The sequence below is a fragment of the Lineus longissimus genome, chromosome 9 (genome assembly GCF_910592395.1).
Source record: "Lineus longissimus chromosome 9, tnLinLong1.2, whole genome shotgun sequence".
Lineage (NCBI taxonomy): Eukaryota > Metazoa > Nemertea > Pilidiophora > Heteronemertea > Lineidae > Lineus > Lineus longissimus.
The window spans coordinates 8,493,059-8,517,472 of record NC_088316.1 but is presented as its reverse complement, the minus strand read 5'-3'; the positions used below and the strand labels follow the sequence as shown (position 1 = coordinate 8,517,472).

The following is a 24,414-nucleotide window of genomic DNA, read 5'->3' as shown; positions in this document are numbered from 1 at the left end:
CTGGACAACATGTTGGCCAACATGTTTCCCAAAATGTTGTCAGTGTGTACAGAGCTTAAAGTGGCCTAACGGATCGTAAATTAGACTAGAGCATTTGAGCACTTCGCGCTTTGTGGGCGCTTGAGAAGACCTGAATTCAGGCGTTTTGAAACCAAGAGTATCAGAGTTGGTATCCCAAATCAAACCAAGAACAGGTGTGCTGCTGTCCGAATGTAGGACACCGGCGTTTGTTGCAGCTTCGTTCGGTAGTTTGCTATTGGATGCCCAAGATCTAAGGTTGAAACCTCCTGCTTCTACTAACGCACTGGCTGAATTGAACTAATCCAGTGCCTCTTTGTCGGTTGTAACCCCACTGATTACATTATCGACATAGAGGATGTCAGAAATGTCTCTGGCGGTCTCAGAGTCATTTTCCCGTAGATGCGCGTGAATGACTGCGTTGAGAATGGCTGGACTTGCGAAAGAACCAAACAAGACAGACGAAAACCTGTATACAATGAAATCACTCTCTGGGTCGCTCGGATTGGAAAACCAGAAGAATTTTGTGAAATCTCTGCAGTCTTCATGTAACCCAAATTGAAGGAAAGCTTTTTCCAGATCACTACTGAGTGCGATGGGATGAACCTGAAGCAGATGAGGATGCCTGCCAATCATTTAAAAGTTGAGGACCCTTTTGCAGACAGTCATTGAGACTTGGTGTGGTTGGCGACTTGCAACTAGTCATAAACAACGAGGATAGGAGTGGTTGCCGAGTCCTTTTTGACGAAGTGATGTGGTAGATAATGTCCCGATCGGGGGTCATCATCCTCCACACGCTGAACAAAACCACGTTGGGCTTGTTCCTGCATAATGCGGTCATATACTTGAATCGTATCAGGCGGAAGGCGTCTCACCATTTTTCTGGTGCGGGCCTTGGCAACGTTAACGTTGGTTGGTAGATGCGGATGCTGGGGTTTCCACTGCAGTTTTGAGAAATATTGTCTCTCGCGTTTTTCTATATTGTCAGCGCAGAATATCTCAAGATCATTGGTCGAGTGATCAGTTGTTTGATCGGTGATACCAATACTGTCAAGATCCCAGAGTTTTGTTAGTAGATCAGGTTCAGAGATGGGTGGTGACATCACCATAACCTGAAAACTGCTAATGTAGCGTTTTTAACGTTGCACTTTCAACATTAGGGCCGACTACAAAACTGTTTTGGGTTCGAACACAAGAAAATGAAATGATATAACGTTGATAATGGAATATTCCAGATGTATATATAGACGATGGTTACACGTATTTCTTATATGAGCGACGAATACAGATACCATTCAACGTTACGACGTACGATAGATACAGTACAGAGACCGGGACCACGGATTTGGTTTCGTTTGACGAGAGTTCCCACCAACACTGGTTTTCTAAATCTCTTTCGCCCAATGTGAATCCCAGCTTTTATATCGCAAGGGAGCAACCCAGTTTGACAATTGAGACAAACGACGTATCGTAAAGACAACAATCTATATAGACGACGTATCGTAAAAGCAACAATCTATCAGACGACGTATCGCACCCAGCATGCCTTTTACGTAAAATTGTACGTTAACAACGTCACGACGTTACCACGAGCGAAACCCCTCTCTTTTTGAAGAAATTCAAACGACGTTACTTATTTTTCTCGCGCCAACACAACAATGGTTTTCAATCAACTCCCCGTGTCAATCAGGTGATGCACACCCCACGCGCATTTGGATTGGTCGAGATACATCGCGTCAATAACAGTTAATTTTTACCAAGAAGGAAACCGTAAACGATGGATAAACTGACGAAATACCGCACCACTGCCAGATAACAGTTCCAAATATCATAAGGATATCAACATTAAGGTAGTACTTTATTACCTCATACAGGTTTTGATCGATGTTATTAAACTTTATGCACGATATAACCGATCGTAAAACGTAGCCCAAAACCTCGTGCAATATTTTCCCGGTAAAAGTTACGCCTTTTGACGAAAAACCAATCGAGCTACCTAAAGAGGTAAATATATTTCGCAAGTCCATAGTTACACAAAACCTCGTAAGATCACATGAAAAATACCCTGACGTCGGTTCACAAGACTAAAAGTCACATACGATGTGTATAATTTTGACATTTAGAAGTTGACGAGACATCGTCGACAACTTGAAGAAAGTGAGACGGTATGACATCATCACCAAACGAAAAGTGACGGATTTGCCTTAATTTCTTTAAAATAAACAATTAAAAGCTAATTAAAAGTAATTATTGTGCCAAAAGCCGAGTGTAAAGATATATTGACCTAAAGTCGAAAAACGCACGTATTTTAAATGCGCAGTTTTGGAACGACGAACTTTTGAAAAGGGACCGTCAACTTGACTCAGGTCCCAGGTCATTGACCCGTAGTGTAAAATACACAGTAAACAAAGATTTGTGCAGCTTCCATAGTGCACTTAAATTTTACCAGACGTCAAAGAATTTTAAAACAGCTCGAATAAAATTGGTATAGACACAGATAGATTCAAAAAGACGACTTAGAAAAAGGGACCAGATAATTACCTGGTATTTTGACTGGTTAGAATCCATATTCACACTTTGATAATCCAAATAGTAGAATTCTTAAATCTTGATGAAAAGACGTAGGACTGACTTGAACAATTATATTCCAAGGGATGAAAGTGAGACTGGACAGGGTTAAAAAGGGAAAAGATGCAGAAAAGGGACCCAAATGACATTATTTCTTAAATATGGATGGTTAACTCCTAAAATTTACATCCCAGTCAAAACACTTTGTTAAATTATTTACCTTTAAAGGAAAGATTTTACAATGATGCCAAAGGCGAAAAAGGGTCAAAATCTCTACACTAACATCAGTCAGAAACTCTGGGTCACATGATGAGGTAGGCCCGAACAAGAGGTAACCGAGAGCCGATGAAACGGCAGTTGGGCCATCCCCTTTTACCACGTCATTACCAACAAACTGCCAATAGAAATCAGCGCCGATCAGAACGGAAATGCCAAGTGAATTCTGACTGTTGATTGACTGAGCTAATCTCAGGCCGCGGATATGTGCATGGTAAGTTCAGAACATCAGCGGTTACGCGATTGTTGAGAGACGTGCAGATGGTAGGAACGATTAAGACACTAAGCCTAATCTGGGAACCTGTTGTAGTTTTAACGCTAACATAAGTGTAATTAACTTTCTGCCTAAATGGTTCAGAACCAAAGGTTGCGATGTTGACAGTTGTTTCACCATCTGGCTTTAGCTGAAGTTTACCGGCTAACTCTGACGTAATGAAGGATTTGGTCGAACTTTCATCAAAGAGAATGTTGGCTTGGGTGTGTGATTGATCCCTTATCACAACAGCGTTTGCGGTTTTTAAAAGAATCGAACTAGTCAGTTGGGCGTCATCGAAGGTTGCTATCGTGATGATATGTTCATCGTCGGCGGCTTGAGCAGTGGGCCTCTCAGAAGGCGCGGAAGCGGATGTTGATGGCGTCGATGAGTTGAATTGGGTAGCATTGTGCAGCGTAGTATGGTGATGGCGATTACATTGTCGGTATTTGAAATTCGACTCACAAAAACGTGTTGAATGCTTCTTGCTTAAACAATTCCAACAAACGCGCATCCTTTTAACGATATCCAAACGTTTGTTTGGATCCTTTACCCTTTGGCAATCTAGCGCACGATACGAATTATTACAAAATAAGCAAGACCTACGAGACTGATGAGGCTGAGACTGGGGATGAGATTGAGAATGAGACTTGGAATGAGATTTGGATTGAAAATGAGGCTGATAATGAGACTTGGAATTAGAATTGCCTACGTTGGTAAATAGTGCTCGGGCGGATGCAGTTGGAACACTACTCACGATCATAATCCTGTCTAGAATCACACAGATCCCCACGCTTGCCTGCAAGCATATGGCCGTTATTTCCTTCCGAATTGCTTCACATAAATCCTTCAAACTCCAATCGTCAGACCCATGATCTCTAGAAATGTTCCTTAGAAAGTTCTCTGGCAGTTTTTCTGTGATGATCGGAATAAGCAGTTCTCTGTATGATGTTTCCTGGCGTCCTATGGCTTGTAGACCTCGAACGTATGTCTCCATGCTGTCGTGGAATGACTGTAATGACGTGATAGTTTCCGTTGGTGACGGCAGCGACCACAAAGCTCTCATGTAGGCATTTCTTAGTTTGTGTTGCTGTCCGTATCTCTCGGTTAGGAGATCCATCGCGTTGGTGTAGTTCTCGCCGGTGAGCGGAATTAAGGCCTTCAATCAGAAGAGCCGCATCTCCCTTCATCTGTGCCCGCAAGTATTGAAATTTTTGAATATTCTCGAGTGAGGTATTCGAGTCTATGGCAGCGTCGAAGGAGTCCTTGAAACTTTGCCATTTTAGAATGTCCCCGGCAAATGTGAGCAATTGCAACTTAGGTAGATTTACCGTTTTTGACTTACGATTGGTGGTGCCACTTCCCGACGTGGTGTCAGAATCCTCTGTGCTGACAGAGGTGTCCAAGGCTGGGACTGGCGCACATTTCCTCTCCAGGAATCCCTTGAAACGCTTTACGTTCTCCTTGACTCGTATTACGTAATCATCTGCCTCTTCGTACGTCTCGGCGTAATCCATTGTCCCAAGGAGTTTTTCGTTAATTTTATCCTGAGTAACTTCAATGATTTCCAATTTGGCACAAATGTTTTCAATGGTAGCCTTCAAGAGGTCACCATCCGTAATAGAGAGTTCTTCTGCAAGAGCATCAAATTTCTTCCCTTTCTCAACCTGTTTTTCTAACTGAGCGCGTTTCAGTCCAGTTTCTGTTTTAACTTATCCATCCTGGTCTTAGGCACCAATGTGCGCAGTGGCACAAATGAGTTGTAAAGTATAGAATGATGCGAACGTGGTTCCATAGAGTCAACTTAAATATATTCATCACTTAGAAAACAAGCTTAGCGTTGAATGTCCCCCGCCGCTGTTGGGTGTTTTTTGAAAAATGTGAAGTTTAAATCCGTGTGGTGTTGTTGGCTGTCATTGACTGAAGTTTATGGTTCAGTTGGGTGACCCAGTAACGTGACACACCAAATTTCAAGCCAAAATATTTTGTCGTTCAGAAGTTACAGAGCGGAAGGGAATTTTCATGAATTTCAGGAAGTGCCTCCTGTGGGGAAGAAAAATGTATGAAACTAAAAACTCGAGAGATATATCGTGTACCTTTGTTAGCCTAGTCTACCATAAAGATTTGGTAAAGATCGGAGAAATATTAAGCAAGTTCTAACACTTTGTGTTTTCGGTTTTGGACCCCTGGTGGCCATATGGAGAATCAAACTCGGCTGATTTTTCGACGCGACACACGTTTGGCCCACCCTCTATCAGCACATGAAATTTCAATCCAAAATATTTTGTCGTTCAGAAGTTACAGAGCGGAAGGGAATTTTCATGATTTTCAGTAAAGCGCCCCCTATAAGGCAAAAAAAGGGATGAAACTAAACATATATATTGATATATTGTGTATCTTTGTTAGCTTAGTCAACCATAAAAATTTGGTGAAGATCAGACGAATATTAAGCGAGTTCTAACACTTAATGTGTTTTTTGTTTTGGCCCCCCTGGTGGCCAAATCAAGAATCAAACTCAGACGATTTTTCAACGCGACACACCTTTGTCCTGCCCTCTATCAGCACACCAAATTTCAATCCAAAATATTTTTGTCGTTCAGAAGAGAATTTTCATGATTTTCAGGAAGCGCCCCCTATAGGGCAGAAAAATGAATGAAAATGAAAACCCGTGTAATATAGCATATATCTGTGTTAGCTTAGTCTACCATAAAAATATGGTAAAGATCGGACGAATATTAAGCGAGTTCTAACACTTTATGGGTTTTTGGTTTTGGCCCCCTGGTGGCCAAATGGAGAATCAAACTCAGCCGATTTTTCGACGCGACACACCTTTGGCCCACCCTCTATCAGCACACCAAATTTCAATCCAAAATATTTTGTCGTTCAGAAGTTAAAGAGCGGACAGGAAACGTGCGTCCGGCGAGCGGCGCAACATTTTGCCCCCTACTGGCCAGGCCGGGAATCTGACCGGGATGATTTTTATTAGGACACATCTTCAGATGTCCTTCACTCCTTCCACCAAATATCGATTAAATTGCTTTAGTCGTTTAGAAGCTGTAGGGTTGAAACGAGCACAAAGTTGGTACCATGTACTAATACCATGTCCCCCTACACAATTAGCTCCGGGGGACAACAAGCAATAAGGTTTACAGGTTACAAAAGGATAAAGAAGCCTGATTGGCTAAGGGTGATCGTATAGTAAGAAGCTAAGTAGCTGTCAATCATGGGATGTGCGAGTTCCGGTCGCCACAACAATAACCTGTGTGAAGATACATTTGGTTAACTGGGAATATTTTTTCTTTTTCTGAAAAAAATCATTTTTGAGGGGTCCTGTGGGTAATAGCATGTAAATTTTGTACATGTTTCAAATTTGTAATAACATGTAAATTTTGTTCATGATTCCAATTTTTTAGCAACTGACTGCATTTTCTATCATTAAAAATACATTCGGAATGGAAGTTGATAAAGCTTGGAATCAGTGAAACCATGTAACCAATGATAAACCTTGGAATAGTCATGCAGTACTAAACCGTGGAATCACTGTGCAAGTACCGCGTGAAATCGGGCGCATTCCTTCCACGATTCATACCCTCCCAACTGCCAATCTCGTCCCAGCTGACTTAATTGATAGCAATTTGCCAGTAGTTCCAGAATCAACCATTTTGTGGAGGATGACGTCATCATTGAATGCATTGGAAATGTGTTGTTGTCATTAAAAAATAAACTTATATTCATGACGGGCCGCCATTTGCATATATCTATTTATTCCTCTTCGATGAAAGCAAAAGTACGCTTTTGTGATTGTTTTGTATTCCATATACTAAAATAAAACGTTTTTATTAGAAGAATCATTTGTATATATAATGCTCCGATAAAGCTCAGTAGATATGATAAACATGCACACGGGAATCACTAAAAAATGTGTCCGCTTAGAACTGGTTACATCACGAAAATATCTCTACATCCCTCGATGTGTACATGAATATGTACGAAATCGCTCACAGCGAAGGAATTTATTCAAATTTTTCATCTCCAAACCCGGCTAAAACCTTCGGTAATAAACCTTCATCTACGTTTCTACGGATAAGTGCCAGCCGGTACTGCATGATGTAGTCAATCTCCTCTGCATCACCGTGTATGATCACACCGCTCCGTAGTTCAAATAGGCCCCGTGTGGTGGCGTAGTAAGCGGAGCACTGATTGGTCCATATTATGGGTGTGTGGTGGGCGTGTCGTGACGTGCATGCCTATATTTGGGAGATCAGTAATGTACACTGGAGGCGAGCTATGACTGGGTGGTTCTAAAATATAGATTATTGAATCGGATATGCGACTGATTTCTAAACTACTGTCAAATTCCGATCTGATCATGTAAAAATAAGCTCCAAATATTGATTCGTAACCACCTTAGGTTCAAATGGCATTATTTCATGTTTTTATGCATTTTTAGGACTGATTCCAAGGTTTATCACTGGTTTCAAGGTTTCACTGGTTCCAAGCTTTATCACCTACCATTCGAAATACATAGATGCACAAGAAAATTGCATTATAGTAATTTTTTACACTTCGTCAAAATTGGTGAATTTCCCGATTTCTTTACTAAAATTCCCAAAAACACAACTTTGCTCTTTTAAAACGTATTTGACCACTTTCCAATTATGGTAATTGCCCTATGGGAGGTTTTGTTTGAAAAAATCACTTGAAATAGAGTCAAAGAATATGTTAATTATGTCATGTGACCTAATTTGCAAAAATTAGCATATTTTCCTAATTAGAAATTAAAGTTTAGTTAATTGGTTATTAGTTGAAACCAATTGTTTGTCTTTACCTCATCTGGTTAAGGAGCACCAGGCTTGAGAAAAAAAGCTCCAAAAATCCCTTAATTATGCTCAGGACAGGACTGGCACATACCTGCAGTAACGAAAGGGTTAAGAGACAATTGAACTTTACGGAGCCTTAAAATCAATGAAATGAAATGGCCAGGGCCATTGTGCTCACCTCATGTGGAGGAAAGATGGATAAAGAGCATGGTATTGTGTCATGTAGTGTTAGGTTTGATGTAGGTCCAAGCAATTACAATTTCCCCAAAATGGCCAATTTACAGTACATTCGACCTATGTGACCTTGAAAAGTAGGTCAAATCAAAGAAGACCCGGGTAACACATTGAATGGTTGATAGAATTAGATGTACCTATGATATAAAATTGGTGCCAATCGGGCAAGTCATTACTAGAAATAATGGCATTTTGAAGAATTTAGGATTTGGCCCCCTCCCTGGAGGCCAAACGGCAAATCAGATCGCACCAAACTTCGGTACCTGAGATAACCTGACCAAGGGGTACATGTGTACTTAATTTGTGATCAATAGTCATTGCAGTTAAGAAACGTGCCATAGTTACGGCCTGACGGCCAATTTACGCCATTTGACCTCTGTGACCTTGACAAGAAGGTCAAATTAAAAACCTGTGTGACATATACTGTATGGTGGTTAGATGTACCCATGATATCAAATTGGTGGCAATCGGGCAAGAAGTTAAGGAATAATCACATTTTTAAGGTTTTTGGATTTTGCCACCTGGTGGTCAAGTGGTGAATCATATTGGACCAAACTTCGGTCCCTGAGATCACCTGACTAAGGGGTAAATGTGTACCAAATTTGGTATCAATAGTCATTGCAGTTTAGAAACGTGCCATCGTTACATCCTAATGGCCAATTTACACCATTTGACCTCTGTGACCTTGAAAAGGAGGTCAAATCAAAAACCCGGAGGATATATGATGCACCTTTGCTAGAAGTACCTACCATATTTTTTTCAAAATTTCCCGACTACTATTAAGGGAGATATTGCATATTTTCACTTTTAACGTTTGGCCCCCTGGTGGCCAAACCATGAAACGAATCGGACCGAAACTTGGTCTCCAAGGTGTCATTACATAAGGGTACATGTGTACCAAGTTTCAACTCAATAGCTCTAACAGAACTTTACGAAACGTGCCCTGCTAACGGACGACGACGGACGACGACGACGACGACGACGGACGACGGACGCCACGGTATGGGATAAGCTCACCTCTGCTAAGAGGTGAGCTAAAAATACCAGCATTTACCTGAAAATCGATATGTTAAAAGAATGGGTCATGGTTAAAACATTGGGCATGAAATATGCTGCCACTTTCAGGTGAGATGAACCAAAAATGGTGTTTTTTAGTGTGAAGCAACACTAGAACAGCCACTGATTAAGATGGTACATTGGAAGTGAAATGAAACATGGATATCCTGAATGGCTTATCAATTGGTATTGTTTGGTGCTCTTCAAGCACTGAATGAAGTCAATTGCAAAATGGCTGTTAGAAATTATTTTTTATCACGAATGGTAGTTGTCAGTTGTCATCAAATTACATAATGAAGACCCTTAGAACAGTTTGTTGTATAAGGGCCTGGAACAGAAGACATACAATGGTCCGTAGAATACCATGAATGTATTGACATGCTTTGAAGCTCTAGCACTGCTTGTATGGACATGTGGCTTGGTCACATGTGAATGAAGTATACAGGGTGTTTAACCATGGCCCTTTAAAGTGATACTATGATGTGATTTGCAACTTTGCGGAAATACGTCAGTTTTGAATTGTTGATCACCAATGTAAAGCTCAAATTTTCCATTTTTGATTAGATTTATCATAAAATCGCTGAATGTAAACCACCGCGACCGCGAAAATGTTCATGTTGTGACGTCATCAACGAAAACGGCATCGACACGAGCCGTCTGGGCGGGATTAAACCATCAATTTCTAGAAAATGTGCATTTCGATTCGAAAACCTTACCGATTTATGAGAAAGTGACGTAGTCATTTGTCAAAAACAGCTAAAACATTATATGCTGAAATTTGACACGAGTTTAACCCTTTAACAATAATTCTTTAGATGAAAGTCATACAGTCACAAAAAACCATACTATGTAGAATCCAAATTTAAAATATCAGTACATTTAGCAAAGATCATGAGGCAGCACACAATGTAAATAGAAAGGCTCCAATAGCTGCTGACAAGCCTGCAATTAAATAAGGTAAAATACTACCCGCTATCAAGTACTTTTCCGCTCCAGTGGTTGCTTCCAGGTATTTATTTATACCGCAATGTTCATCACCAACAGTCAAATCCACAACTTAATCGCAAACAATAGAATAGACCTAATTGAGATGTGTTTTTTTTTGGTAATCACCCTCAATTTGTAATCTAACTTTGTGACGGGCGTTGATCAGATTATAGTACAATGAATGAATCCACTGAGTGCATAATGGGCATGCTGGACAGTCTGATGTCTACTCTTTATTCATTTGTGTTAAGGTCAGTGGTAAAAACCTATTATTATTTCTCTGCATGAAAAAAGGTCTAATGCAAGGCCTAGTAATGAAGAATAATCAACCAGTCACCCAAAAAACATTCTGAACCATCAGAGTTAATCGGTCTGTTACCTCGAGTTGTGGTGAGCCAATCAGAACGCTGCTTTCAAATTGTGATTTTTCTGTTCATGAATGGGTAATTTTTATTCTCGTCTCCAGTCTTGGTGTGCTGCCAATATACACGTTCGACACAATGTTTTTGAACGTAGAAGACTAGAAGCAAGGTTGTTTAGATCATGATCAAAGTGCACTCTTGTTACAGGCCTTCTGATTGGGTAATGTCGGCGGTAGCGTGTGATGTAGTGAGGAATAACAGAACCAAGTTATACAGTCGTGATGATCTGTGTATTGCGTCAAGGGCTGGTGTAACGTAGTCCGGGTCGGCGGAGTGGATCCAAGGCTTGAGGGTCAAGATGCCCAAAAGACTGAGCAATGCAATCTGCTTTTGTAAGGGCATTCTTTCCTGAAAATTGACTGGCCTTATAAATGTGGAAAGAGATTTTTTGTGGGTTTTATAATCTTATTTATAGTTTTATAATAGTGTTCTGGTCTGGTTTATGTTAGCTGACTCAATTGGGATTTTATGACGTTGATTTCTATTTCAAAATGAAAGAACAGGCCTGATTGAAGTGAGCGCACACAATGGGCATTTAGAAGGCTATGATAATTGATCCACAGGGCTATTGTGACTGGCTGTTATACTATTGGTTCACACATATTTCATGCCCAATGTTTTAACCATGCCCCAATCAAAAAACAAGACGATTCTCAGCTAAATGCTGGTATTTATTCATTGATTTTAAGGCTCCGTAAAAATTCAATTGTCTCATAATTAGGTTAGGGTAATTATAATTCTTCATTTTCACCATATTTTATCATCACACACTGTGGAATACACCATCCCTGCAAATATGAAGTGAATCGGACTTTCAATAGCAGAAATGCATTTGATCAGATTTTCGTGGTATCACCTTTGAAGAGTCTAGGACAATTAATGACAAAACGTGCTCGCTAAAATTTTAGAGTTTGACCTCTGTGACCTTCAAAAGTAGAGCAAATCAAAAACCAGTAATTATGTTATGTAGTCTCATCAGAAGTATTGACAGTAAAAATGTCATTGTTCTAGCTATCAGCGTTCACGAGATATTGACAAAATAAGGTTTTCAAAGATGGCCTTCTGGAGCCTAGAAAGTAAACGGCGAAGTTTTTTTTTGGGACAGGTCATGTTGTCATAAGACATCCTCACACCAAGTTTCAAGTTCAACTTTCTAGACTCAATAGTGAGCAAACATGCCCCTATTGTTAAAGGACGGACGGGCCGACCACCTGCAGCAGCTTGGTCTTCTAACAATGTGCACCATTGTGCTGTGGTACTAAACTACTACGCCTACATCATTGAAGAGCGTCAGCACAAAATTTATGCCTCATTACGGACCCTGTTACCCGGGCTTCGATGGAATTGGATATCGCCTAAGACAACCTTTTAAATCAGGCCACGCTACTACGAATTTCATTCACAAGAACTCGGCTTACTACCAAATATGGGAGAGTTGCCAGACGAAAGCAATGACAGAATTAGCAACCTCGTGCTTCCAAGTAATGATCTTAGATTCCATTTATGATGCTGCATTCAAATTGAGGAACATAGAACCCTCTTCATACCGGGGAGCATAAAAAGCCTGCTATCGAATATTGATTATTCTTTAGAAAATGAAATAGCCAGGGCCATTGTGCTCAACTCATGTGGAGGAAAGATGGATAAAGAGCATGGTATTGTGTCATGTAGTGTTAGGTTTGATGTAGGTCCAAGCAATTACAATTTCCCCAAAATGGCCAATTTACAGTACATTCGACCTCTGTGACCTTGAAAAGTAGGTCAAATCAAAAAAGATTCGGGTGACACATTGAATGGTTGTTAGAATTAGATGTACTTATGATATAAAATTGGTGCCAATCGGGCAAGTAATTACTAGGAATAATGGCATTTTGAAGAATTTAGGATTTGACCCCTTCCCTGGAGGCCAAACGGCAAATCAGATCGCACCAAACTTCAGTACCTGAGATAACCTGACCAAGGGGTACATGTGTACTTAATTTGTGATCAATGGTCATTGCAGTTAAGAAACGTGCCATAGTTACGGCCTGACGGCCAATTTACGCCATTTGACCTCTGTGACCTTGACAAGAAGGTCAAATCAAAAACCTGTGTGACATATACTGTATGGTGGTTAGATGTACCCATGATATCAAATTGGTGGCAATCGGGCAAGAAGTTAAGGAATAATCACATTTTTAAGGTTTTTGGATTTTGCCCCCTGGTGGTCAAGTGGTGAATCATATTGGACCAAACTTCGGTCCCTGAGATCACCTGACTAAGGGGTAAATGTGCACGAAATTTGGAATCAATAGTCATTGCAGTTAAGAAACGTGCCATAGTTACGGCCTGACAGCCAATTTACACCATTTGACCTCTGTGACCTTGAAAAGGAGGTCAAATCAAAAACCCGGAGGATATATGATGCACCTTTGCTAGATGTACCTACCATATTTTTTTCAAAATTTCCCGACTACTATTAAGGGAGATATTGCATATTTTCACTTTTAACGTTTGGCCCCCTGGTGGCCAAACCATGAAACGAATCAGACCGAAACTTGGTCTCCAAGGTGTAATTACATAAGGGTACATGTGTACCAAGTTTCAACTCAATAGCTCTAACAGTTACGAAACGTGCCCTGCTAACGGACGACGGACGACGACGACAACGACGGACGCCACGGTATGGGATAAGCTCACCTCTGCTAAGAGGTGAGCTAAAAACGTTTTTATTTGAAGAATCATTTGTATATATATTATGCTCTGATAAAGCTCAGTAGATATGACAAACATGCACACAGGAATCACTAAAAAATGTGTCCGCTTAGAACTGGTTACATCACGAAAATATCTCTACATCCCTCGATGTAGAAATATGTACGAAATCGCTCACAGCGAAGGAATTTATTCACATTTTTCATCTCCAAACCCGGCTAAAACCTTCGGTAATAAACCTTCATCTACGTTTCTACGGATAAGTGCCAGCCGGTACTGCATGATGTAGTCAATCTTCTCTGTATCACCCTGTATGATCACACCGCTCCGTAGTTCAAATATGCCCCGTGTGGTGGCGTAGAAAGCGGAGCACTGATTGGTCCATATTATGGGTGTGTGGTGAAAGTGTCGTGACGTGCATGCCTATATTTGGGAGATCAGTAATGTACACTGGAGGCGAGGTATGACTGGGTTGTTCTAAAATATAGATTATTGAATCGGATATGCGACTGATTTCTAAACTACTGTCAAATTCCGATCTGATCATGTAAAAATAAGCTCCAAATATTGATTCGTAACCACCTTAGGTTCAAATGGCATTATTTCATGTTTTTATGCATTTTTAGGACTGATTCCAAGGTTTATCACTGGTTTCAAGGTTTCACTGGTTCCAAACTTTATCACCTACCGTGTAGATATTCATGTGGTTCTCTCTCGGAGCTCAGAGTCAGAATAGTCGTGTTGCTTCATTCGCGCGTTTATCTCTTCTGGCGGCCATTTTAAGTCAAATTTAAGCCATTTGAAACGAATCCATGGACTTGAGAAACATTATTTACATTGGATACGTTGTATGCACGTTAACCATAGTAGCGCTTCGCAGAAAAGCATTTGGCTTTTCTGCTGCACGCTTAATAACATAACTGAGGATATTTAGTTGCAATAAAGGGATTATATTTGAGAGAAATGCAAGGTTTGTATCAGTTTATCGTGTTCCGCCTGATGGCAGGAGGTAATTAGCATAAATTAATATTATTAGCAGTCTTCCACACCTTGGCTGCGTGAAAACTTTTGATATGTTATTCCTGGGTATTTTCTGAGCAGGATACGGCAAACAGACATTCTTTTGGAATTAGTGGTGGGTCATGGCATTATAATGACTGGCCTAATACGCTCTACGTACATGGCGTAACATTTCCTGGTATAACCCTTTAGATCCTGTACCGCCCGTAACACGCTACGCTAAGAGTGTAATCTACTATTATAATTGACGAGTTGCACTTAGCGTTGAACGCCTTTATAAGCCTGGTTTTACCTCCACTGTCATCCATTATCAAATGACATGATGTAGTTTTACACAAGTGAGGTTAATAGGTATGTTTGGGTACTTTGAATAAAGTCATTGCGACAATATCGTGCATTTTGTAGTCCAGTTTTCATGATCACGGTAGGCATTTTTTCCTGCACCTTAGAGGCATAGTCACATGACATCACTATTGACGAGTTGCACTTAGCGTTGAACGCCTTAATAAGCCTGGTTTTACCTCTACTAACATCCATTATCAACTGACAATATGTAGTTTTACACAAGGGAGGTTAATAGGTATGTTTGAGTACTTTGAATAACGTCATTGCGACAAAATCATGCATTTTGTAGTCCAGTTTTCATGATCACGGTAGGCATTTTTTCCTGCACCTTAGAGGCATAGTCACGTGAAATAGTTATAACAAGAGGCCCAAGGGCCTGGCGCTCAGCTGGATGACCTAATAACATAGGACTGAGGGTATACTATAAAGTAGTAAATATCGGCTTTGTACTACTGTTTGAAGGTCAAGAGAACACGTTATACCACTAAAATTTCCAATGCAGAGCTGCCAGCTGGATGAAATATGATTGAACTAATCAGCCATGGTATGTAAATATTACAGGAGGCAACGGAAGATATCCCTAGTTCAGTATGTTGTATCAGTAGCTTTACAGAAAAAAGTGTCGGAGAGGATGAGACTTCTCCATGGACAACGGTGGTATGTCCAGGCTGGGTTGTACAGCACAAGGATACAAAATGCTGTCTGTAATTGAGAGGTATCCTGATTTAACAGAGGTCAAAATAAATAGAAATTACCAGTTTGGGACTAGCACCACTTTCTTTTTTTTTAATAAGGTAGAGATTACAGGAGTCAACAAAATTAATTTTATTGAGAGAAATTGACCTGTCCTGCAGGTGATTGGAATTTACAATACAAAGGGTTGTTTTTCATGACATTGTGCTCTACTGCGTATTCCTAGTCATAGTGAGTCGATCTGGAACCAATCTATCCTTGGCGCAGACAGGTTCAAATTGGCTATATCTTGAATAGATCGAATTGCGATGAAAATCTAATGCAATAAAGGAGCAATATCGAAGAGACAAATTAATCAAACCAATTGTCCACAGACTCGGACCCTGAAATGGCACGATGTATGCGTGCATATAAAAGTATATCAATTGGTCCCATAGAGATGATGAGGCAATGTCAATATGCCTTGTTCCTTAGTCAGCAATATGCCACTTTTTATACGGAGAAGAAGGAGAACCAGATAGGCCTTCACATGTCAGCTTCCAAATGGCTCGAACCAACTGTACTATCACTACTATAACTTTAAAATGCGTGCTCCTCCTAGTCCTACATGTAGCAATGTCTCAGCCAAAAAGGCAAAGTGAGCAGCTCCTTGGTAAGGCCATGTCAGGTTCCGCGCGCCTCTTCAGATACATCAAGTATTGAAAGCTGTGGTGAGCTGAGCACATAAAAGACCATGGTCACCTTAATTTAAAAATCCCTTCATAATCAAGTGCTACCTCTGACTAAAACAGCACAATAGACCACCAATTTGATCCAGCTCCTAACTGCGGGAAAACCCAAGTCCAGCAACCAAAAGTACCAAAAATACATTTTTGTTTACATTTGAACTGCACACATGCGTTTGTTTACAATTTCATTTCCTGCGAAATCTCGAAAATCAGGTGACCTGCAATCGTGGATTGAAAATAACATTAACCTCGGTTCAGCAGGTCAGCAGGTATACCGGCTGTTCCAATCATCCCCTACAGCCAGCCGTTCAAAAGGTAATGTTATTCACCCCACAGGGAGTGCAAGTAATTGATTAAGCCCCTGCATAACTTAACAGCAATGGTTGGCTTCTGTGAGTGGTAAGGAGAATTGACAGTTTTTTTATGGGAGTAACATTATTGTGTTGCTTAAAACTTCTACTTTTTACTCATGTAAGAATCGTAGTACTAATAATAACTTCAGCTTATTTTCCAGTTATGATAACACAACACGCATCTTCATGATCATGATCTTTCTCAAACTAACTGAATGACCTAATCGCCTTGGACGCACAACCTAACCACATATCAATCTGCCCCGACGATCGACACATCCATTCGATTCGATAACCCTCGATAAAGTTTGATAAATAAACTAGAACTGAGATTTCACAGGAGCACCTGTGAATTCATGACTCCAGGGTTGTTTTGAGGGCAATATGGTAAGAGTTGGTCTTGAGTATGGGGACGTGAAGGTCCGTGTGAGGCACCTGGGGAGAGAAGACTAGTTGAACGATGGGATCATGATGGGATCTGACACGGACACTACTCTTGATCTCATTATATGAATACCATTTAATTACAAAAAAGTGAAAACAGATCATATCATATTCCTTGGCATAAATTAAAATAGGAGTGCGGGAACAAGGTTTTTTAGCAGGAGGAAAGCGAGAACATTTTGCGCCGTCGTATTCCGATTTGGCTGGTTAGTGGTGAAATCTGCTTTTAATTTTGCAAATTAACGTATTCGTTTTTCTAGTTCTAACGTTGTCTGCTTTCCCAATGCTTGACTGGTCTGGCAAGAGACATTGCCAGGAAAACGTGACGTCATTTTGGCCATTCTTCTTACCGCACGCCCTCTCTTTCCGTAAAAGTTCCTGACATGGTGTGAAGTGGGAGGGCGCACAATGGGAACCACACTGCCGCGATATTAATAGTTTCTATTTATAGAATTCAGCGGCAGATATTTTAGGCACGGAAAAAGTGGATTAACTCGGCTAATCTCAATGGATTTTACCCAGGAATGTTTTCAAGGCGAGAGAAACATCTGATTTAAGTACTGCGCTTACTAGATTTCATGTTCAGGCCGAAGATTGGCCTAAAACGTGGACGAAAAGAGTGCATTATCGAGTGTTGGAGAGGTCACGTGATTGGACGAGAAACCTGAACAAAGTTTTCGTGCTTTTTAGCTGTCAACATCAATGGCTATAATATACTCCTGCAGAATAGTAGAACTAATTTCCGAAGTTTCCAATAGTTTGAACACAAATGAGAACATCACCCATCAGCTGGACTCAGATCTGCATAAATTACGATAAATAATGAGGTCGTCGCTTCAATTTCGCAAAGAAAGTTGACTCCATTCGAAGGATGTTTTGACCAAATTCTGTAGAACTCATCGTTATGAGGGCATTTGAACACATTCTCGTTGATCTTTTCTATAAACGTGTGAAGTTTCGTACCAAAATACGTTTCCGTAAAGGCCTAAAAATTAAAAAATTTGTCACTTACAAAATCATTGCTCCGGTAGAAATAACAAGAGGCCCAAGGGCCTGGCGCTCAGCTGAAATATATGAACATGGAAAGTACCCGATAGATCTCTTTCAACCTCAGTTTTGTCAATATATCAGGCAAACATACCAAAGTAAAAAGACTTTTAAATGGTGACAAATATACCACTTATTAGTCAAATCTAAGTGCCTGAGCCAGGCTGACCTTGAAAAGTAGGTCAAATAGAAAGCCCATGTGATATCATGTAAAGGAGACTTATTGTACACCAACCATAAAATTCATGTCACTCTGGATACAGCAAAGGCTTTAAAATAGAAAAAAAAAACCAAGATGGCCGCCCACCAAATTATTCAAAAAAGTAAAGAAAATGTATTTACAAGTGAAAAAAGTAAAAATTAAAAAAAAAAAAAAATTGCCCCGAAGTGGGATTGGAACCCACAACCTTCAGAGTCATACAAGAGCGGGAAATTCAAATCAAGCTTAAACTAGGTCAACACAGATTTTGGCTCAGTAAAGCCAACTGGTAGTATCAATCAAAACTACTCTTAGTAGTTTCAAGACCTACATGCATGCGGTCCTTTTCAACTTTATTTCAAGCTTCTATGTGCTTGAATAAAGCGCCAAAAAATTGTTTTGTGATTTAGGCTTTTTGCCCCCTGGTGGCCAAACTGTTAATCCTGCCGGACCCACACTTGGTCTATTCAGGAGTACTGAAGGGTCTAAATGGCTTATAGGGAAAATCTATCGCCTATCCGCCATAGTTTTGAAACGTGCCTGTTTAACGGACAGACAGACAGACAGACAGACGGACATTCATTCTACCATTTACTCATATGAATAGCTCAGCTTGTCAGCTGAGCTAAAAAGGTGCCGCCATTTTCTTGGTGATAGTACTCCAGGTAACCTCGGCGGGAAATTTAAAGCGGGGTCATCCGGGGTCAAACAACAGTTTTGCTCACTACCGCCAACTGGTGATATAAATCGACACTAATCTATTTTATATCAAAACTTCTGTATCATGAAGACCTTTTCAACTTTATTTCAAGCTTTTATCTGCTGGAATAGAGCGTCAAAAAATTGTTTTTTCATTTACACATTTTGCCCCCTGGGGAGCTGAATTTGAGTCGAATCGCCCAAATTTTTTTCCGTAAGCAACATTTTCTGCGGTGTTTATAAGCAAGACTAGATTTGAAGTGCCTCGGTTGTATGATTACAAAATGCCCAACTTTGTCTACAGATGGCTGGATGGATGGAAGGATGGCAGGATGGGTGGAAGGACAGACACCAATCGAATAGCTATTTGACTAGCTCCGCTGACTTTGTCAGCTGAGCTAAAAATGGGTAGGCATTTTTTCCTGCACCTTAGAGGCATAGTCACGTGACATAGTTATAAAAATAGATACACACGTGGCACTGTTTATCTGTCATATTTTTCGCGGGAGTTCAAAATGGCGAAAGAGCCTGTCATTCAGCCTCAGTGGCAGGCCTATTGGGATCATGATATTTCTTTATATCATGGTCTTATTCAAGTTCATGAGTATTCTAAAGATAAAGATCGAATGAAGGAGGTCATACGGTCGTATGAAATTGCCAATGCATGCAAGTTCAGTGTGTGGCACGAAGCACTAGACCATCATTTCGGCCAACATACAAGTCAGAAAGGTATGTAGTATAGACCGTGTACATGATGTACATGCCTGTGGTCCTGTGTGACATCTGTATGTATGATGACTACTTACATGCAGTGTAGGGAGGCTGGCTATGACAATTGTCATGATGATGTGCATGTTACAGCCAGATAGGTAGGCTTCATGTAGGCCTAGCGGAGAAAATCTCATGTTTAGGCTATATACTAGCTAGGATAGGCCTAGGGCAGGCCTAGGCTACATACTTTTTTTATATCACTTCTCTTCCACATTATGCCTACTGGCAACATGTAGCCTATGATGACGTCCTGTTCAACTAATTGAAAGGGCAAGTTTTGCAATTATTTGTCCATCCAGAACAGAATTGATCATCACATCGCCACTCGCATCACCAGCCCCCCACCCCGCGTATTATACTCGAAGGGCTGTACAAAGCCCTGTAATAATAGTGTGGGCTGAGAACTGCCCCCCCCCCCCCTCCTCCCTGAGACCTCATGTTTTCCATGCAGATTTGGGAAAAGAGGGGTGTGCCCCCCCCCCCACTCATAATGGCCCTGGACCAATGGACCATGATATACGGACCATAATATACAATCCAAAACATTCATTTTGTTACATTCATTATGGTTTACCCTGTTCTAAATGTTTCTGAACTGTCATTGCGCTAAGCACGTGTTTTTGTTGCCGGAAGACTTATCATCGATGCTCATTCGTCGAGCCTTATTTGGAAGAACCAATGAAAATTGAGAATGACGTCATGAATATAAATTAGTATGAATATTAATCGACTATGCCTCTAAGGTGCAGGAAAAAATGTCTTCCAGTTGGTAGTTGCAGCAGTTGTGTGTTGTTGTTGTTGTTAGAAGTATAAGTAAGTAGGGGATTCCAGTAAGGCCGCATCATAGTTTACTGTTAGCAACAACAACAACACTGGAGACATTTTACACAGAAAAACAGTGGAAATTTTATGACTCTGAGTAACATATCATCTATCAATATCAATATACCACTGTCGCCATTGACGTAAATATAGATAACGCCCAGAGATTTTACTCACAAACCAGCACCCCATTTTCACCAAACCCACAACATACCAGCACCCACACAATCCGATTTATATACCTCGAACAGCCCGCGCCAGGGGTATATTCTAGTCTTCATTATAATAAAACTAGTTCCTAGGTTGGTTGCTGTACATTTTACTGAGTAAGACAGGGCTATAGCGAGTTGGCAAGTCAGCCTGCTGACCCCATTCATGTATTCATGTACAGGAAACTGCCGGGTTGTGTTTTTGGATTGATATTAGGTTGGATTATCGTACATTAAACTAGGGAGGCTATTGGAATAAATCCATGCTACAAAATCAATATTTTTTTTAAACAAATACATACCAAGTTACATGACAAACAAATACTCTACACCAAGGATATGATAAATATTCTTAGATTGTGCAGAAAATTGCATTTGGGGTAGCCATGTCTGTTCAAATCTCCCGGGCGAATGACGTCACGGATGTAACTCGCTCCTGGCAAGTGACTAATTCTTCTTCTGTATATCCCGGTTTGAACGCATAACCTCAGCCAAAACCAAGCCCAAAACCTCGAAATGATTTGTCCAAAGAACCTTCCACATCGCTTGACATGATTGACGAACTGTCAGTATAATTATCGTCCGGCATCGCAAGGGAAAAGATTAGTTTTATTTGACTTCTTTTGATTCGCTTTGACTGAATCCATTTTGTTTTGTTGTCACATGGCTGCATCCATGACGTCATTGACTCTCCGTTTGGGAGGAGAGACCAGGTTAAATCCACCAAGATGGTGGCATACTTGATTCAAAAATAAGCAGTGACAAGTGGATTAAAACCATCAATTCACTCATTAATGTTTGTTTATTTATAATAAAACCAAGAGCCACAGTTATTGTTAAGAATATGCAGTTTACGTAGATGTTAAGGTTGTAACTGTTGGTCGACTGGGCAATTATTCCAATAACCTCCCTTTAAGGTTTCTTTATGTATGTTTTATGGATGTTTTGAATAGGTAGGAACTAATTCTTATGATTCTATTATTTACCACAGCGCCTTTTTATGACATTTCACTAAATTGCTGAGAGGGTTAATGCTGTCGATACCAGGGGGTTAAAATGAAAAAATAAATGACATCATATTGTAGGTATGATTGTTAGCTTCAAAATAAATATCACTTGTAGTACGTCTTTTTCAACTCTTTTGCCAGGAGTCTATACACTATAGGAATACCTGGAAATCGTCGGGGAGATGCTGGAAAAAAATATGTACACCCGCAGGAGCTAAAAGGTTATAACAAGCGCGCAGCAGAAAAGCCGAAGGCTTTTCTGCGAAGCGCTACTATGGTTAACGTGCATACGACGTATCCAATGTAAAATCCATGGATTCGTTTCAAATGGCTTAAATTTGACTTAAAATGGCCGCCAGAAGAGATAAACGCGCGAAAGTAGTAACTCGACTATTCTGAGCTCTGAGAGAGAACCACACGATTATTCTCACTGTTTTTTAATCAAACTTCAATTTCAGGGGGTTAACCCCCCGACATATGTGTTTTGATTTTTGATACTTTAGTGATAATATCCAAAAGATGCTTAAAATGGATATAATCCCGAAATAATGAACCAAAAGACGGGCAGGCGTTTCGAGAAAAAAAAATTTATTTTGAGATTTCAATAAACCTTTTGAACGAATTCCACATAGGCCGTGGTGGGATCCGAAGACACCTGAAGGAGGAATGTTTGTTTTTATGGGGTACCATTGGTTTTGCAGATCTTCTGTTTTTTTCTAAAGAATAATCAATATTCGCTAGCAGGCTTTTTATGCTCCCAGGTATGAAGAGGGTTCTATGTTCCTCAGGTTCTTTGTTCATCAGTCTGGTGTTCCTCAAGAGTCAAGTGTCTTCAAGTCTCTTGGCCAGCAAAAACCCTTTCCAACCAATTTTTTATGCATTAACAATTCGGCAACATGTTGGTGGGGGAAAAACCTTATCCCTAGATCCCTGACCCCTTGAATTGGTTGCCCAGACGACCACAAGCAATTGTCTCAAGGAAGCCACCAGTACGACCTCTTGGGAGTCTTGCCAATATCATGCCAGTGAAAAGGAAGGGTAATGATGGTTGAGGGTTGCAGTTAGGGTACCATCAAAGGAGTACCTCTTCCTCGCTCTGGGTTAAACGTGTCAAAGGACTGCACCATCATGAAGATTTCGGGGTTCCACTCGAGCGCCCCAGGGTAAGCAGCTCGGAAGGACTTATTGAGAGGCCAATAAGGGGTTTGAGGGGCCTTCCCCCCAATGCACTGGCTAAAACATGTCAGAAGGACGGGGGTTGGGGGGGGGGGGGGGGCTCTCCATGGCGACAGTTGCGCGAGTTCAATAGAGCTTGCACTTTACATTAGAATCTGCCAGAGTCCCAGACTACCATAGTCTGGACACCTTTCGGGGGGGGGGGGGACATTTTCCATTTCTTTGCCGGCTATTATGACGATGGAGTTGAGTTACTGCTAATGCGATACACGGAGAAAACTGTCTATCAAAACAAAAAATTGGCGGAAGGAACTATAGCAGGGTCCCAACCAGGGGGTTTGGGGGGTTTCCCCCCAACCTAAAGGCGCTGCGCGCTTACTAGGGCACTGCACTGATAATATTATGTCCCACAGACGCCATCCTGACAATAAAGATGAATGTCATGTTTTCAAGCCATGATTTTTCCTCAAAATGCTACACCACAGCAGTGCCTTTTTGTGACGTCATTGGTTTTGTGGTCACGTGCTCCTTTAAAGGTCACATGCACCCGATTATTAATATGAAAAAAGGTTTTTACTGAACGAAAAATAGTCCCGACATCGTTATTTGAAAATATTATATAGTAGCCTACTAGAACTTCCTTTCTGAAAAGTGAAAATTCTTTCAGATGTAGTCCAATAAATTTTTGGGGTGGGCCTAGTAAAATTTCTTCCCAAATCCTAGAATAAGAAAATTATGTCCCGTCATAAAAAAAGTGGAGCTGACAAAGAGATTTCGGTTAAAATTTACAATACAATCCCCGATCGGAAATGACTTAGTTTGATCGCATTCAAATGTGAGGCATTGAACAGTGGCGCTTCTTTTGTCATCTGAATCGACCTTTTTTGGGGCAGTGAACGGGGATTGTAAACACGATATGCAATAGATCTAGATGATGATGATACCTTACCTTCAAAGCATCGACATGCCCTTTTTCCTTCAGCTTAGAAAAGAGTCGGTTTTTGAACTCATGTGCACCGAGTCGGAACTCAGCCTCAGGATCAGGATCACAATTCTTCCACATTTTTTGAGTTGACAGGTTTGCACTCGAATCTGGGGAGTTAGCGCAAGCAAGCGTGAGCATGCAGGAGGAACTTCTCAAACTACACACACACAGTCACTGAGTTCCAACTGAAATAAAAAGTTATGCATTATTCTGCGAATATTTTTGGTGCTTTTTGCAAAGTTTAGGCCTATGCATAAACCTGACTTTTGAGAGGAATTTTAGAAATTCGGCAAGCTTGGTAGTTTACGCTTCGGCGTGGTCACACACTTCGAAATACTAACTAGGCCAATCAGCAATTTCCCTAAAGTTCCGGTGTCCACCAATTTTGTGGGGGAAAGTATTTTCTCATAAAATCTATATTTAGATCCAAGTCTAGATGTGTTGAGCGCCACTATCGGTGATGAGACAAACCAGGCTACTGAGCGATAAATTTCACAAGGTTTTTTGGCGGGAATAATGGTCATGAACATACGGTGGCCCATTAGGGACATCATGTTTTTTTTTAGATTCAAATACGATTTTTTTTTC

The 24,414-nt window shown here is 40.7% G+C and overlaps 1 protein-coding gene across 5 annotated transcripts in view; it reads right to left on the bottom strand.

The window, feature by feature from the left end:
* Window positions 1-24,199, bottom strand: part of LOC135493846 (centriole and centriolar satellite protein OFD1-like) — a 462,799-nt gene extending 438,600 nt beyond the window's left edge. For 4 of the 5 annotated variants that reach the window (XM_064781462.1, XM_064781465.1, XM_064781464.1 and 1 more), the window contains exons 1-2: window positions 24,134-24,149; window positions 23,791-24,011 (exon numbers count right to left, since the gene is read on the bottom strand). In XM_064781462.1, coding sequence (XP_064637532.1) covers window positions 23,791-23,964 — 174 coding nt within the window. In that variant the 5' untranslated portion in view covers window positions 23,965-24,011; window positions 24,134-24,149. The other variant, XM_064781463.1, reaches the window with a different exon arrangement.
* Window positions 24,200-24,414: the final 215 nt, after the last annotated feature.